Source organism: Xenopus laevis, chromosome 2L (genome assembly GCF_017654675.1).
Source record: "Xenopus laevis strain J_2021 chromosome 2L, Xenopus_laevis_v10.1, whole genome shotgun sequence".
Lineage (NCBI taxonomy): Eukaryota > Metazoa > Chordata > Amphibia > Anura > Pipidae > Xenopus > Xenopus laevis.
The window spans coordinates 70,898,736-70,918,230 of NC_054373.1; the positions used below are offsets into that span (position 1 = coordinate 70,898,736).

The window sequence follows — 19,495 nt, forward strand, 5'->3', positions numbered from 1 at the left end:
GACGTGCAAACTTTGACAGTATAAGCAGTAACGTAACAGATTTTTTTTTTACCTGAAATCAGCCGGTGCGGCCGGAAATCAGCAGTGCGTGGGAGGCCCTGAGGGGGTACGGGCCCTGGCCCAATTGCACCTCCTGCTCCCCCAGTAGTCTTTAAAATGCTGCTTAATAAATATACTTGTCAGTATATTCCACTTGTAAGCAAGGAACATCGTTGCAAAGCAAAACCTTTTTGTTTCAATAGAAGGGTTGGTGTTGAGGTGGGTAAGAAAAGACGTGCTTTTAAGGCTTTCAAGTTAGCTGGGACATCCAAATCATTTATAAGTTACAAGGAGGCCAATAAATCATGCAAAGAAGCTATAAGGCAAGCTAAAATTGATATAGAAAATGATATTGCAGCAAGCTGTAAAAAAAAATCCCAAATTATTTTTTAAATATGTTAATAGTAAAAAAAATTAAGCAGGAAGGGGTGGGACCCTATCAGAGGGGGGTCAGCTGGTTGATGAAAACAAAATAAAAGCGCAGATTCTGAACTCATATTTTTCATTTATCTACACAAATGAGGAACCAGTAAGTGAAGGTTTCCTTCTTAAAAGTCCCAATTCTAGTAATACAACTTATGATGCATGGTTCACACATGAGGAAATTCAAAATAGACTAGAACATGTTAAGATTAACAAAGGTCCGGGGCCAGATGGTATTCATCCCAGGGTACTTAGCGAGCTTAGCTCTGTGATTGCCAAACCTCTTTACTTAATTTTTCAGGATTCATTGAGATCTGGCATAGTGCCGAGAGACTGGCGATTTGCTAATGTGGTGCCTCTATTTAAAAAAGGATCCTGTTCTCAGCCTCAAAACTATAGGCCAGTTAGTCTGATGTCAGTGCTAGGAAAGCTTTTCGAAGGGTTAATAAAGGATAAGATACTGGACTTCATAGCAAATCATAATACTATGAGTTTGTGCCAGCATGGTTTTATGGTCAGGGTATTTTACAGGTAACAGGTATTTTAGAGGGCAGCCCCAAACTTTCCAGCTAAAATTGCCCTTATGTGTTGCCCTGTTTTGGAGGCTGCGTGTTTAGGTGCACCCATACATGAGGAGTATCGTTTTGTTTGGGAGAAGTTGCAGATTAATATTTAGTAGGTTTTTTAGTTGTCATGGCAATTTTGAGGAAAAATCTAACTTTGGATCTTTTTTGTTCTTTATTTTAGGTCAAACCGCAAACTTAAATGGAGAACTGCGTCCACAACAAAGCAAAGATGGTGCAGATGAATAGGTGTGCACAAATAAGGAATATTTAGTTTGCGGAGGTTATTTCACAAGTAAGGGGGTGTTTAGACGGATGAACTGCAAGGTGGAACTTAGAGCGCAGCTCAAAAATTTCCAGCTAAAATTGCCCTTATGTATTGCTCCTGTTTTGGGGTGTTTGGAGGCCTTTAGGTGCTTCCATACATACGAGGTATCGTTTTGTTCTGAGAATTTTATTTTAGTTGTCATACAATTTTGGGGAGAAAACTAACTTTGGATCTTTTTTTTCTTTAATTCAGGTCAAATCGGGTGTTTTACAAACATTTTTGCCAGTAAATGTAATTCTTCTTTGAAAAAAAAAACACAAAATAAAAATATTTTATTCTTTATTTTACTTTTTGTTTACATGTTTACATTTTAGTTATATCTCCAGAAAAAGTACAAAATTTTGTTTCAGTGTTCAAGCCCAATTCATTATGGAAAAAATTGTATATAATAATATATAATATATAATTTGTTGTCAAAATTCCCAAGTAAATGTCATGAGTGCAAAATGTCTAAAAACTGCTAGGCAGTAACTGTTCGTATGTAGGACAAATCGGCTGGCAGGGAAAGGGTTAGCCCCTTTGAACAATAACAGATCTTGCTTCCCATGCTCTGGCCTGAATTCCAACATGCACACCTGTAGCAGAGATCTTATAGGCTAATACATAATCTGCCCCTGACTAAAATAAAGGAAGTTCTCATGAGAAGTTCCAGAAGAACTAAACTATGGTCATCATTAATTGAGTTCAATAGTTCCTTTCTCTACAACAAAGCTGAGTTATACACAGCTATCATCAACAGTTGCTTCCTACAAGACTGCTTTTAACAAATCCTTATCAATGTATTACTCTGAGCCACTGATAAAAAAAACTTCTCTCATTGCATTTTACACTTTGGCTCCAGGTAATACATTTGAGATCAATCTTTATAGGTATTATTGCTATATGAAAACTTCTGTCACGCCACCTGTTGCCCATGGTATTCATTATATACCCCAGAATCATTAAATACAGGCACCTGCAGATTGCTATTAAGTCTTTGGCGATGGCGAGTATTATAATAATTACGCATTGCTCGACTGTTATTATAATAGACATGCCATTTGACCATTATTAGAACATGCCCTCAATATACATGACCTGTCAGGTATATTATATTGACAAACAATGTATCGTACAAACCATTAGTATAAGTAATGCAATTATTATTCCAAAGATATATCTTAACTGCTCAAACTCAGGCAACCATCCAAATAACCACCAACCTCGTGATTCTATTTGAGTTATATGTTCCTCAAACACTTGTAGTTCATCAATATTAGAGTGAGTGTTTCTAGAGTGATCACTCAAATTAAGGCAACACATTCCTTCAAAATCTTGGCACCCATGACCATGCACAAACAGTAAATAAACAAATGTAGCGGAAGGCACATGCACGCAGCAGTACAGGCAGGATGTGTCTGACAGCTCCACTCCCGCACCACACTGAATAGCTAATAAGAGCGGGGAATACCGCCCCAAACACTTAGCACGGACATACTGGACCAATCTACGGTCCCACAGACCTCAGTGATGGGTCCACCATCCACAAAAAAAAGAAACAACATATGAATATGCCTCCAATGTTTCGATCTAACGATCTTCTGAACCACCTTTTCAGCGTGCACGGACCAAGAGCCAGATGCAGAGGTGCCAACGCTCACTCTGGAAACACAGGCCGCACTCCAAGCAGTTCAAAACCTGTTTAAAACTGAACTGAAATCAGCAGCGGTCACAGATTTTGCACCCAAATCAATAACCTTGGCCACAGGGTATATAAGCTGGAGCAGATTTTAGATGAGCCCACAACATTATTATGGATGCTGGGTTTTCATTTGGAGGGGTTGAACTTGATGGACTTTGTCTTTTTTCAACCCAATTTAACTATGTAACTATGTAACATCTTTGCAGGAGGACCAAAAACAGCTAACGCTGCACCAAGAGCAGATCACACAGCTAGAAAACAAAGTGGAGGACTTGGAGAACAGATCAAGAAGAGGTAACCTGTGGGTCAGGGGAGTCCCTGAAACAATAACTGACATAACACAATTGATGGCAGGGGTACTACACCAACTACTCCCCGACCTCCCTGAGGAGCACTTGCATATCAAACAATACATAGAGCCTTGGTTTGCCCACGCAATCCTAATCTCCCAAGAGATTTAGTGCTAAAGCTATACCATGTGCAAATGAGAGACCTAGCTCTGCAAGCTGCTCGGGATCTAACCATGGACAAACTTCCATACTTTAAGCAACTATATGCTGATATTGCCCCCATTACCCTTCAAAAGCGACAACAAATGAAACCCATCACCTCATTGCTTATACAACACAAGTTGAAATACAAATGGGGCTTCCCATTCTCACGGCAATTAACCTGGAAAGGAAACAACCACGCGATTAATACACCAGAAGCAGGCCTGACGATAATGGAAGATGACACAAGCACGCCAAGCAGGAATAGCCAGACACCTACCGAATCACCCCAAAGAGACCCGGAGTGGACCACAATACCACCCTTCAGGCAACAGAAACATCCACCTCTACAGGGGGCTCTAAAGAGAAATGACCATCGCGTCCACGGCCCAAAGTGGTCCCGGCTTGATCCGTACAGATAACAGGATAATGCTGATGGCCAATACATCCGGTGAAGGGTGAGTGAAACCGAAGCCCAACTACTCAACTCTGACACAGGATTGCTCAATACCATCTTCATCACTAAAAACACTGAAGGGCAACGTTTCCCCCCAGATAACACTCGAATCAAGGGAAGCAGGATATTGCTCCCCCATACAGAGCACCTTTCTATAAAAAAAACCCTTTTGACTAGGAGGGGAATGGCGAGGATCTAGTGCTCACCTAAAGTGTCAACTCACTGTAACATATTAAGTTAATATTAATGTTCGCAACATATTTTATCATGTTTATATATTGTATTTTGGCTGTGGGGACTATACATTTTCCGATTAAGCAAGGACAATCTCAGATGCAATTGTGGTTCCATGGTTCCAGATTTTAGACCCATGCCATGATCTGTAGACATAGCAAAATTAAAAGATTCCATGGTTATACCAATGTAAATTATAATCTTATCCCATAATGCACAGGGTCTCAACTGCCCAACTAAAATATGGGCAGACTTACAACCTCCTCTCCCCGGACATATCGTGTCTACAGGAGACGCATTTCACCTTAACTCCTTACCGAAAATTTTACCTTAAGAACTATACCAGGTTTTTCCTATCCTCCACAACAAGTGAACACAGAGGCGTTGCCATATTTTTCCACAACAGATTTCCATTCATCACTACAAAAGCCACACAGAAATGTCTCCAGCCATAAGGCATATATTAGGGGCTATCTGAACCAGTATGCAGCTAAAAATAAATGAGAATGCCTACAGACACTAACCCTCCTTGAATCCAAACTAGACACCCTTGAAAATACCAACAGATCAAACCCTAGCCCCCAAACCAGGGAACTTATAGAGGAAACTAAACAGAAAATAAAGGCATGCCAAATATACATGGCAGAACAAACCAACCACAAGTTTTACTTATATGCTAATAAACCCTATATATGCTAATAAACCCGATGGAATGTTGGCAAATTTATAAAACGGAACTCTGTTCATAAGGTTACTAAATGGTTGCATTTCTTCTGACCCAAACGCCAAAGCCTCAATATTTCTAGCTTGTTACCAGCATCTTTATGACTCCACACATAAACTAGATAACAAAGCTTTAAACCTATATATCAAGAAATATGCACCAGCACCACTGACACCAGAGATGAAAAAAGTGTTGATAGGGATATCATATATCAGGAAGTAGAAAACATGTCCAAGAGTGTGAAAAGGTATTGCCAGTAAAGGGTGTTCAGGAGTGTGAAAAGGTATTGCCAGTTAAGGGTGTTATATGCTTTTTGATAGCGAATGCTAATAGACAAAGCAGGGTTTTAGATTTACTCTAGGGATAGGCTCAAACTTTCTTAATACACTAAGAACAAACTATCATAACCCCAAGGGTCAACTAAACCTCCCATCTACCAACCTCCAAAAACAGATTAACATCCAAAGGGGCACAAGGCAAGGGTGCCCACTCTCCCCGGCACTATTTGCCCTAGCGATGGAACCCCTGGCAAGGCCATAAGGGATCAAGCAGACTTCCAAGGCTTCAAAATAAAAGGCAGAGAATGCAAGGTCTCCTTGTTTGCAGACAACCTATTGGTACACCAGAAAAAGCCTCTAACCTCCCTATCCAAACTCATGACCCAAACGCCAAAGCCTCAATATTTCTAGCTTGTTACCAGCATCTTTATGACTCCACACATAAACTAGATAACAAAGCTTTAAACCTATATATCAAGAAATATGCACCAGCACCACTGACACCAGAGATGAAAAAAGTGTTGATAGGGATATCATATATCAGGAAGTAGAAAACATGTCCAAGAGTGTGAAAAGGTATTGCCAGTAAAGGGTGTTCAGGAGTGTGAAAAGGTATTGCCAGTTAAGGGTGTTATATGCTTTTTGATAGCGAATGCTAATAGACAAAGCAGGGTTTTAGATTTACTCTAGGGATAGGCTCAAACTTTCTTAATACACTAAGAACAAACTATCATAACCCCAAGGGTCAACTAAACCTCCCATCTACCAACCTCCAAAAACAGATTAACATCCAAAGGGGCACAAGGCAAGGGTGCCCACTCTCCCCAGCACTATTTGCCCTAGCGATGGAACCCCTGGCAAGGCCATAAGGGATCAAGCAGACTTCCAAGGCCTCAAAATAAAAGGCAGGGAATGCAAGGTCTCCTTATTTGCAGACAACCTATTGGTACACCAGAAAAAGCCTCTAATCTCCCTATCCAAACTCATGAATTCTTTAACAGACTTTGCGAATGTTTCTGGTCTGAAAATGAACCCCAATGTTGCCCTGCGATATGCCGAAACTTACTGTTAAACTGACGGAACTTAATTTTGTATCTAAGGTAAAAACCGAATATAAAGTCCTTGACGCAGGCTCTACTAAAGTGGGACAAACATAAGATCTCATGGATTGGCAGGACTCACTGCATAAAGATGGTACCTTAAATTCTCTATTTGATTAGAACATTGCCAATAAAGGTATCACTACAAGACCTGTATGCACTACAATCCAAAATTATTGCTTTCATATGGCAAAGTAAATATCCGAGAATATCAAAACAAACTATGAGCCTATACAAAGCAAATGGTGATCTATCAGTCCCCCACTTAGTTAAATACTTTTGGGCAGTGAGGCTAGCACAATGCATGCAGGGCCCTTATCTCCACCAGGGCCGCCATCAGAAATCACAGGGCCCCATACAAGAAAATTTCCTGGGCCCCCTGGGCTGTGCCCACCACAAGCCCCAGCTACAGGTCCGCCCTCCCCACCCCACAGATCCACCCCCCACCACACAATTAAAAAAATATAAAAACATTGGTGGCTATGGTTCCCATATGTTAATAAAAAAATATTGGTGGCCCCCCATTAAAAAAACATTTGTGGTCAGGGTACCCCATTATAAAATATTGGTGGCTAGGACCCCACATGGGGGGAAAATTGGTGGCAGCCCCCCCACGCTATAAGAAAATTGGTGGCCAGGGCCCCCCTTAAATGTCCATGTAAAAAAAATTGCCCCCCCAGAAGTTTAAAAAAAATTTGGTGCCCAGGGCCCCACCGCACAACAGGGACCACAAAGGGTTACCTTTAGGGAGGCCCTGCCATGTTGCACTTACTTCATTAGTGAGGCCCACCTGCTGTCAGTGAGCTGCCAACTACAGAAGGGAGGAGGGGAGCACAGGTGACTGTATCTTCTTCCAGTGACAGCCTTTCTTCCCTTTTTGGTCACAGAATTTCAAGTCCTGGTAAAGCTGCATGGTGATTGGATGAGCTGGAGGAGAAGTTCAAACCTCAGCTATCCAATCCCTGAGCAGCTCAACCGGGACTTAAACTCAGTTACCAATAAGGGGAAGTAATGGACAGAAGATACCTCTCCTTGTGCTCCTGCCCTGCCTTCCCGAAGTCAGCAGCTCTCAGAAAGCAGGGGGCCCGGCTAATCAAGAAAGTGTGGCGTGGCCGGGCCCCCCTTACCCTCGGGGCCCCATACAACTCTCCCCCCTGTCCCCCCCTGATGGCTGCCCTGATCCCCACTATCGGTACAAATGGAGGACGACCTTATATATCCATACTCATCCCAACATATTATATGGTTACCAAAAATACCGTACGATTGAACACACAGAACCATCTCCAATAACCATGGACATGATGCACACGTGGAGCACATTATGGAAAAGATTACATCTTATTTCCACCCCATCAGCACTAATCCAACTGGTAAACAACTGGGATTTTCCCCCAGGCAAGTCAAAATGAGCATTTTCACGGTGGAGCAATACGGGAATGACCAAACTCCACAAATTAACTATAGGTGTTAAACCTCTAGAACCTTCCAACACAAGAAATATTCTGAGCAACACAGCTGACCCACTATATACAGCAACAGGTGAGGCGTACTAAAGACAACACCCTAAAATCAATAGTCCTGGAAACTATCTGCAGACACTGCAACCGGGAACTCTTAGTACTTTGTACAAAATGCTAAATCAACCCCCCTCCTAACACTCTCACAAACTTGGATATATGCTGAAGTGGGAGAGTGACCTCAACACCACTATTACAACCCAGCAATGGGCCCAATGCAGCCTCAAAGCACATAAAGGGAGCACCTGTGGTACCATAAGAGAACTTAAACTACTCCACAGGATCTACTTAGTTCCCACAAGACTGAACATAATCTATCCTGCATGCTACCCACAATGTTTCAGAGGAAGTGCAGACCCTGGGACCATACTCCACACTTGGTGGAACTGTTAAAATGTATATAAATTTTGGGATGCAGTTGCAAACCTTCTCTCCAGAGTCCTCTATACCAAATTCCCTAAGGACCCCTTTGTTATGCTTCTGGGGGGAAAAAAACAAAAATATACCAACTCGGTTCACAGGCTGAGTCAGGACATATTGATGGCAGTGAAACTCATCATGCCTGACAACTGGAAAAAAACAGGACTACCACTGGGTTCCATAAAGACAAAAATAATCAGTATAGCCACCAATGAAAAGCTTACATACAAACTGAAGAATGATATGGCAGCTTATGATAAATTCTGGGCCACGATAATTACCCCCAGCTCTATTTGGCCGTTCACTTATGATGAGGCAACACATTCATGAGGAAGACAACAACCTGAATAACTTAAGTCCAACACTTAGTAGTGTAGTAGTAAGAATAACCCTGCTGCCATACAGTTACTGTATTTTTAAATATATGTTTGCCTTATATTTCCTTATATATTTCTTTTTTTTTCTTTAATTTTAAATGTTTCTTTTCTTTATTCTCATATTACTATGTTATTATTGATGAGAGGCACCACAACAAGCAGACACCACATATTATATGTAAAGAACATGAATAAACCGTCAGTTTTAAAATAAATAATAATCAAATGTAGCCCAATTTTGTAGCACTGCTTTACATGTTACCTGAAGATCCAGCAACAAATCACTAAAAGCTTGACTAGTATAATTAATCTTCCTACCTCTTTGGATTATATCTTTTTTAGAAACTCAGAGCCACCATTTCATAACCCATGATTTATATAGCCCCGTACAGCATGCCCACTCATTAGCAATGACCATATACCATGGCTTCTTCCAACCAGGAATGCACACACTTGTGCCTGAACTTGGCGTTTTAACCATTGATCCGTGACTAAAGAAAGCCATATGTTAAATTATTTCCAGAGACCCCACTCTTGGTACCAAATGTTTTGCTTATGGTTCTATAAGTCCCTCAGAAATATTTGACACATGACATATATATATATATATATATTATGGTGGTTAATTAATTAGCACTAACGCACTTTAGAGGTTTGTCTCTATCTTTAATACCTTGTATTATAACAGGCCATAGGAGAACCGAACTTATCACATAGGTAATAATTTTAAAATTGGTCTTATAAATTGAATTAAATTGGAGTTTTTTATAAAGTATCAGTATTAATTAAAATTGATGTATTAGAATTAGAATTTGAACGTATAATATAATTTAGCACATAGCACTTTGGTGATCTTCATATAGATAAGCACAGGCACTTTAGAGGTTTTTAATTAATTATTGGCAGCAGTGTAAACTCTTTTAAGTGATTCTAGAATACAAAGACATACGGGGTTTTACTTTTCTTTCTCTTTTTAAATTAATAAAAAAAATATATATATATTAGTGATGGGCGAATTCGCGCTGTTTCGGTTCGTCGAAAAATTTGCGAAACGTCGCCAGCGGCTCGTTTTTTTGGCAAAAATGCGTCGGCCTCCAGAAAACGGACGCCGGCGTCCTTTTTTTAATGTGAATTATGTGAATTTTTGCCAATGAATTTTCACGACCGTTTCACGAATTTATTCGCAACGGCGAATCACGCAAATTCGCCCATCACTAATATATATATATTTAAATAAATTGCCCACAACTATGTGGTTCACATTACATTATGATGTGGAATCTATTCAATTCCTTGATGTGAAAATCAGAAACCAACCGATAGGAACACATTACTCCATTATAAAAGCAGTCATCCAAAACATCTTCTACATTCACTCCGAGATTACAAATGTTACGAGTAATAAGAATCACTAGCGATGGTCGGATTCGTGAGAAACTTATGGCACTGGACAAAATGGCTACACAATTCCTGGAGAGAGAGTACCCTGTGACTTTGACAAATGAGGCCAGGCAATGGGCTATGTCACTTGACAGAAATGAGGTCTTGAAGGGTAAAGTGAATCAAATGGGGATGAGTAAGGTTTATGAGAATGTGTTATACTATACTACTACATATGATGCACGTACCCCGTTGATAAAAGATTCTGTTTTACAGCATTGGCCAATCGTGAAAACTGATAGAGAATTAACTGCAGTGAACACTAGTAGAGTTCATTTTGGGCACAGAAGGAATAAAAACCTTAAGGAGTTGCTAGCATCCGCCGATCCGGTAAGCAAATACACCAAAACGCAGCAGGGGATATAAAAAACTGGCTCATTTAAATGTGGGAATTGTGTAATGTGCAACACCCTCATCACTGGAGATACATTTTCCATCCGTAATATACGAACAGGAGGACGGCACTCCGGTAAAAAACAGGTTTTTATTGTAGAGTACTGCAAGGGTACACAGGCCTATGTAACCTTGCAGTACTCTACAATAAAAACCTGTTTTTTACCGGAGTGCCGTCCTCCTGTTCGTATATTACTGTTGGCAGTGGGGACACTGCGGACTGAGCACCCGGCACTACAGAGGAACAGCTAAGTGGTGGTGAGTTGAAGCGGTCCTTATCGTTTTTGAGAGATACATTTTCCATCCGCATACTGGGAAACCATAACACAGGCAAACATGTACATCTCAAAATATAGTCTACATAATAAAGTGCCCATGTGGGCTTTTATACTGTGGGAAAACAAACAGACAGTTGTGGGAAAGAATTAGTTGCATTGTTCCACAATCCGAGCTGTAGGAATATGCTTAAAATCATGGTTCTTGTGCTTTCACTAATAAATCCTTACAGTACATGGTTAATTGCTTGTAACTGCAATTGCAAGGCTCAGTGATACTTCAGGCTGCAGGGCAACACCCATTGCTCAATATTATCTGTACAACTTGTAGAAACTGCATACCGTTACTGAAATATATGTAACTACAGCTGTTGCACTTTAGTTATTTCTGTAACTTTGACATCTTGCTTCCCCCACCCTATGTAACTTGTTTGCTTCTCCTAAATGTAGCACATGTTCTATTTCTGTGATTCTGCAAACTGTGCTGTATGTTTGTCTCTCTCCTTATACGCTGTTCCAGGGGGGGGGGGTTACAGGAGGGCGTGCAAAGAGTATAAGATCTAGCTTTACATGCTAATAAATCAGACAATTTCTGCATCATTTCTTGTGTGATGCACTGCTTGTCTCCTGGAGATCTCTGGATCCTAAGTGAGGAGCTACAAGGGCGTGGCAGCTGAAGGGCTATCAAGAACCCAAACCCAACACAGGCCACATTAGATCAAAAACCAAAGCAGAACTCCAAACAAGACATATCAAAGCAATCAGTAGCCCAACATTGGTTGCAGGCCAATCACCCAGCCTCATCCTTTAAATGCATGCCTATTGACTGCATCCCGGACACCCCAAGAGGGGGGAACATTGATCGTATGTTATTCCAGAGGGAAGCTTTCTGGACTTTTGAATTAGATTGCGTGGCCCCAGGGGTCTGAATGGGGCACTGCAATTAAACTGTTTTTTATAGAATAGGTGATGTATTATTAGAACTTAGTAGTATGACTAATATTTCAACAAACTATGCTTACATGATCATTATGCCTTTGATGTTTATGTTATTTTAGATGTATTAGGCATGAAACTGCTTTATATATGCAGCAAGGTAGGCAAACAAACGTTTATCATCAGCATAGTGCAGGAAGTATTCCTTGAGCAGTATGCTACACAGTCAGGATATAGTTGTAACAAATTTTTTATACTATATTTATTGCACATTGCACTTTGCATAAAAGTATGCTTCACAAAAATTACACTGTATCACATATACACAATGCACTAGTCACTTTATTTAGGTGATGTCACTTCCCTAATTGATTTGGTATCATTTAAATTTTTAAGCGTGGGTGTGGTTGCCTTGAGAAAGGTGTGCCACCCTATGGAATATATATATATTTTATATATATATATATATATATATATATATATATATATATATATATATATATATATATATATATATATATATATATATATATATATATATGTATATGCTCAGCATATGAGAAAAGTTTTATTACAGACAAAGTTTATTCAGTTGGTGAAGAAGCCTCAGTCAGCAAAAATTACTCAAGAGTGCAACAAGGTACCTGGGCAGTATGTGCATTTAGCTCACAGGAGAGATCTCAGCCAACACCTGAAGCAGAGATCTTATCTTATCGGCTAGAACATATTCTGCCTTTGGTTATAATAAAAGAAGGTTGAGAACTTCCAGAACTTCCAGAAGTTATAAACATATTAGGAACTCAATTAATGATGACCTAATTTGTTTATGACTCATAAACATAATAGGTCATCATTAATTGAGTTCAATATTTTCTTTCCAACAAAGCTGTATTATACACAATATTGGGCTAGCGTGCTTCTCTACAAAGCTGAGTTATACACAGCTATCATCAACAGTTCTTTCCTACAAGGCTGTTTTGTACAAAAACCCTTATCAAAGTACTCTGAGCCTCTGATAAAAAAAACCTCTCTCATTACAAGTCCCCATGCCCCCAGTTTTATCAGTGAGGGCAATAAAGCAAATCTCACAAACGGCTTGATTTGATTCCTATTTGGATGCAACCTTCTGCTGTTTAGTTTACCAAAGACTTTTTTAAAGATAATAGAATATGAGTTCTATAATTATGAATGCATTTATGTCACTCCCTGTAGTGTGGTGATTATGTCATTACATTTAAAAATATATTGATGAATATGCTCCCATTATAGAATATCATGTTTACATGTAAAATAGTTAGAACAGCATGAAATATTACACCTCTGGGCGAATGCCTCTTACCCAGTACAACCACCAGTATTATTATATAAGCTACTAACCTTCTGAAATAACAGTGAGTTGGGTGAATCTGCTGTAAACACTTTTGGTTGTAAATGAGATATGGCTGGTTGTCAGGCAGGAATATCCTCCTTCATCCTCCTTTACTGTGTAAGCTACATACAAATTCCCTGTCATTTGAGAAACAAAACGTCTGTTGTCTGTGTTCAGGAATGTTGGGAACTCATTTATTAGCCAGTGGTACGTCAGACCTAAAAGAAAATGGTGAAAGAAATTCAAATGATGGAGAAAACTGGCATTTGCATTTTTTGCAGTGAAAAATTCAATGGGCAGCAGAGGATGATGTGCATCAATGGTGAAAGAGATATGCAGTTTGAGGTGCCCTGATATTTTGACCCAAATAAAGTGAATTATATATATATATATATATATATATATATATATATATATATATATATATATATACAGTCTGCGAAAGCAACATCACACATTAAAGCATTAATGTCCTTGGGGTTAAAATGAAGAAAATACCAACAACAATGTTCCATATCTAGTAGCAAACTTTCCCAGCACAGTAAATTATTATAAAAGCAAAGGACAGGGCAACTTTATATATAAACCCTTTTGTTGCAGAATGCGATAAAGGACATACAGATGTCCAGGTATTTAAGGTACTTAATATACCTGAAAACAATAACAATTGAGGTACTTTTGAGTTGGATACAACATTACAACTGCATCAACTCTATGAACTTCCAGTTAACCAGTTCAGCTGATGAGCACACTCAGAATGCTAAAACATAACTTTTAACATGAAATTACTAAAAACACGCTGCCATGTACCACAAACTCACTACAAACAGCTCTCATAAGTAGTGCTGGACCAAGTCCATAAAATAACATTTCATTAAAATAACATCTCTATGTAACAGTGGTGTTAATCAATATTTTCAACCAAATTGTAAATCTTTTTACTGCTTCAGTAGCTAAATATACCACCAGATCGTAATCCCTTTTTAAATATTGGAATGCCATCAGCTTTTCTCCAATCCATAGGTACCATACCAGATGAAAGCAAATCTGAGAAAATCAGAAATAGGGGCTGGTCTAAAACTGAACTAAGCTCTCCAAGGGTATATGCCATCAGGCCCTGGAGTGTTGATTATGGATCATATCCTGAGTCAGCCACTGACTAGATTGAGCTGAGCCATCAGTGCAGCTATGAAGTGAGCCTGGGAACTCAGAACTCTTTCCTGGGGCGGTCTTTTAGTTTACCCAAGAAAACAATATATTGTTTTTTTCAGGACAACCTGAACTTTCAAAATATGCAAGAATTTTGGTGTAATTCTACTTCTGTAAAAAAAGATAGGCTTTTAAGTGTCTAATAAAATGAAAAAAATCATGTTTCACAAAGAAAAATCACATATATCAGAAACATCATTTATTTTATGTATGAGAACACAGCCTTTGGAAAGGTCTATGTCTCCTGAACGCGGCAATACCAATATATATATATATATATATATATATATATATATATATATATATATATATCTATCTATCTATCTATCTATCTATATATATATATATATATATATATATATATAGTTTTATGGAGATTTCTCACTTGTATAGATCAAAATCTACAAGCAGTACACTACCAAATTTCCAAACACCGCTCCCCAAACGGCATACTTCTGATTTCAAGGCCAAACATTCCACTAACAGTAGGTTTACCCTAGAAAACTACCCATTATTATAGAGAACAGATTCTGGTGAATCAAAAATGGGTAAATATATCTTTGTACTCCAAACTACCAAGTTGCAATTGTTTCCTAAATTTATAATGTTTTATAGAAATTGGTGAATTTTTTGAAAAATTACCTCAAAGCTTCCACTCTACAGCATCATATCTCCCACACATCAATATGTATAGGTGTACCCAAGCATGTAGTATATAGGGTTCCTAAAATGTAGACACCTCATTTGAGCTATGAGTTCTGTAATTCCAGATACTGCAAAATCAACACATTTACATAGTTTGGGGGGGGGGGGCAAAGTTAGAAAAAAGTACGTTCATCCCAGAAAACCATATATTTTCAGAAAGTACACATTCCCCCGAATCCAAATTGGTAATGCATGTCTTTCTACTCCAAAGCACCAAGCCGCAAACCCTTCCTAAATTTGGCAATTTTGGTGCCATTTTCTAAAATCACTTCAAAACTTCCAACCTGCAACATCGTATTTCCAAGATACTATTATGTATCAATATATATCACCCCAAATATGAAAGCCTGGGGTCCCCTGAACAGTTTAATGCCCAATATGTATAGGTGTACTGCACGTGGCATATAGGGGCCCAAAAATGAAGACACCCCATATGGTCTGTCATTTCAGGTACTGCAAAATCAACACATTTACATAGTTTTGGGGGGGGGGGGCAAAAGGAGAAAAATGTAAGTTCACCCCAGAAAATCATATATTTTCGGAAAGTACACATTCCCACTAATCTAAATTGGGTATGCATGTCTTTGTACTACAAAGTACCTAGCTGCAAACAATTCCTAAATTTGGTGATTTTGGCGACATTTTCAAAAATTACCTCAAAATTTCTAACCTGCAGCATCGTATTACCCACATACTTTTAGGTATCAAGAGAAGTCACCCCAAATATGAAAGCTTAGGGTCCTCTAAACAGTTTGATGCCCAATATGTATAGGTGTACCCAAGCACTTGGCATATAGGGGCCCAAAAAGAAGACCCCCATATGGTCTGCCATTTCAGGTACTGCAAAATCAACACATTTACATTGTTTTGGGGGGGGGGGGCAAAGGTAGAAAAAAGTAAGTTCAACCCAGAAAACCATATATTTTGGTAAAGTACACATTCCTTTCTGTGGCCACACCCCCTAATTACCATGTTTGTTTTACAAAATTTGGCAGGTTATGAAAGTTATTTCATTTTGAAAAATATTTCTCCTTATCTAAACTGTGTTTTTGTGTCTCAAAATTGTTACAAAGTATCTTATTTGCACCTGTTAGCTGTTCTGGGCTCTCTGCTAAAAGCCAATTAAGTGAGAACTTTGTTTCTTTTTCTGGCTGTTCAGTGCATAGAAAAGAGGGACTTTCCAGTACAAATGAGGGACTGCGGGTTGAGCTGTAAAAAGAGGGACTGTCCCTCCGAAAAAGGGACAGTTGGGAGGTATGATATAGGGGCCCCAAAAAAGACCCCCTTATGATCTGTCATTTCAGGTACTGCAAAATCAACACATTTACATAGTTTTGGGGTAGGGCAAAGGTAGAAAAAAGTAAGTTCACCCCAGAAAACCATATATTTTCAGGTACTGCAAAAATCAACACATTTACATCGTTTTGGGGGGCAAAGGTAGAAAAAAGTAAGTTCACCCCAGAAAACCATATATTTTCGGAAAGTACACATTCTCACAAATCTAAATTGGGTATGCATGTCTTTGTACTACAAAGTACCAAGCCGCAAACCATTCCTAAATTTGATGATTTTGGTGACATTTCCCAAAATCACCTCAATATTTCTAACCTGCAGCATTGTATTACCCACATACTTTTAGGTATCAAGAGAAATCACCCCAAATATGAAAGCCTAGGATCCTCTGAACAGTTTGATACACAATATGTATAGGTGTACCCAAGCACATGGCATATAGGGGCCCCAAAAGAAGACCCCCCATATGGTCTGTCATTTCAAGTACTGCAAAATCAACACAATTACATTGTTTTTTGGGGGGGGGGGGGCAAAGGTAGAAAAAAGTACATTCACACCATATAATTTCGGAAAGTACACATTCCCGTGAACCCAAATTGGTATGCATATCCTTGTACTCCAAAGTACCAAGTTGCAAGCCTTTCCTAAATTTGGCTATAAAAGCAACGGTTTTTAAATTTCTGAAAATCACCTAAAAATATTGCATTTGGTCGCATTTATCTCACCCAATTTCTTACATACAATTGTAAAACATTTGTAAACATTGATGCCAAGGGTCTATGGAATAGTTTGATGCCCAATATGCATAGATATACCAAAGCAGCTGGCATGTGCGGACCCAAAATAAAAATAGTGCATATGGATTTTCTCTACTGCCGATTCACTTTCTGTGAAAATAGACCCTGGACTGAATATTATGTGCCCAAGACCCTCTAACAGCAGAAAGACCCCCCCAAAACCATATATTTTTGTAAAGTACATACACATTCTGACAAATCCAAATTGCTAAAAATTTGTTTGTACTCCAAATGATCAAAGTGCAAACGACGCTAGAAAAAACAACAATGGAAATAACAATGCAAGCATAAAATCAGAAAAAAATCAAAAACAATTAGGCAAATCAATGAAAATAACTGATCCAATAGTCACACTGTGAAATCAACAGTTATTAACGGAATAACAAGAGGAAAACTGATAAAATGAAGAACTAAAAAAAAAATGTGTATGTAAGTGTGTAAATATGTGCAAAAGTATGTAAGTGTACAAAAGACAAAAAAACTCCAGAAAAGCAAAAAAAAACCACCTACCTTTAGTTACATGTGTAGTGTGTGCGTGTACATACATGTGAGTGTGTAAATGTGTGTAAACAAGTAAAGAAACACCACTTACCGTTTCTGTGGCTGGGGGAGTCCTTGGCAGCGTTGGAGGGCCCAGGATCGCTCACAGGAAGTGAGTGGTCCCACGATGTCTGCGACGTTGCCTCTGATATGTGAGTAGAGAAGTTTGGTCCTGCAACGATCGCGTTGCAGGATCGAGGTGGGAGCCCCCTTAGCTAGTTGCCTAAGGGGTTGGGACACAGCAGACTCGCCTGCATGGCGGCAAAAGCCGCCAGTGCAGCGAGGGAGCCCTGTACTACGTGCTTGGCAGTCAGAGCATTTTCCTGCCAGAACGTAGTATCTATGTGCTTGGCAGGGAAAGGGTTAAGGGACTAAATTGAGAACAGTAATGATTTAATATCATTTTAAATGACAATCATTTCTGTTCTGTGTTTTTCACTGAAAACATAATGCCCCAATCAATGCTCTGAAAGACAGCCCTCCAGGCACTAAAATTTGCTTTTCTGAAATTCATGTTTTTTGTTGCCCCAATGTACATTTGTATTTTGCATCAGACATTAAGGGGCAGATTAACAAGGGTCGAATTTCGAAGTTAAAAAACTTCGAAATTTGACCATCGAATATGCCAAATTCGATAATTGAACTTTTCTTTTTGAATTTGTTTGTCCGTTTTCGGTGGAATTTAATTGTTCGATTGATCGTAGAAATCGTTCAAATCGATTGATTTGAACGATTTAATTGAAAGATCGAATGATTTTCAAAAAAAATACTTTGACTTTTTAAAACGTAGCCAAATTTTGGCTATAGGTTCTAGGAGGTCCCCATAGGCTAACATAGCTATTCGGCAGGTGGTGAAGTGTTGAAGTCAAACTTTTTTAAAGAGACAGTACTTAGATTTTTGAATGGTCGAATATTCAAAGTGTTTTCAATTCAATTCGAAGTTGAAGTCGAATTTGGCCTATTCGATTGTCGAAGTTTTTGAATTCGAAAATTCACTTTGAATTCACATCGACCCTTAGTAAATGTGCCCCTTAATGATATAACATTATGGTCACTATTACCCAGGGGTTCAATGACTTGCACATTTGCTATAAGATCTGGGTCATTTGAGATCACTAGATCCAGAATAGCATTTTTTCTGGTTGGCTCTTCAACAACCTGTGCCATAAAATTGTCATGCAACAAGTTTATAAACTTGTTCCCATTAACTGATTTTGGCAGTACTGTTGCTCCAGTCAATATGTGGGTAATTAAAATCCCCCATTATCATTACTTTACACAAACTAGCAGCCTTTTCTATTTGCATTAGGAGCTTTGTCTCTTCCTCCTCACTTACATTAGGGGGTCTATAGCATATGCCTACAATTAATTTGCTGGACTCTTTACAATTGGTGAAGAACTCTACCCATAAGACTTTTGCCCCCTCGTTTTCTAACATAACCTCCTCCATTATATAAGCTTTTAAATCCTACCTAACAGACATACCCCTCCTCCTTTTATATTGCCTATGTCCCTCTGAAACAAAGTATAGCCGATGATATTAACTGCCCAGTCATGCGACTCATTCAGCTATGTTTCGGCCACACCAATCACATCATAATTTCCCTCCAGCACCACCAGCTCTCCCATTTTACCAGTCAGACTCCTTGCATTTGCAAACATATAATTAATACTGGTACCATTTTGAACAAATGACATGTGGTCCTCCCTATCCTTAACAGTACCCCCAACCAAATTTCCTCCCCCATTTTCCCTTCCTTTGCCCACTATCTCATCTAAGCTGTGCTCCAATGAATCTTTTACTGAACCCTCCCCCCCACGCCTAGTTTAAAATCTCCTCCAACTGTCTAGTGTCATAGCCGGCACCCGATACCAGAACAAATGCCAAGCACCCTGGTCTCGG

The 19,495-nt window shown here is 39.1% G+C and overlaps 1 protein-coding gene across 1 annotated transcript in view; it reads right to left on the reverse strand.

Annotated features, from left to right (window-relative positions):
* Nucleotides 1-19,495, reverse strand: part of LOC108708146 (contactin-2) — a 352,213-nt gene that overhangs the window by 259,403 nt on the left and 73,315 nt on the right. The window contains exon 6 of the mRNA XM_018246539.2: nt 13,057-13,266. Within this exon, the coding sequence (XP_018102028.2) occupies nt 13,057-13,266 (210 nt within the window). The remainder of the gene's footprint in view (nt 1-13,056; nt 13,267-19,495) is intronic.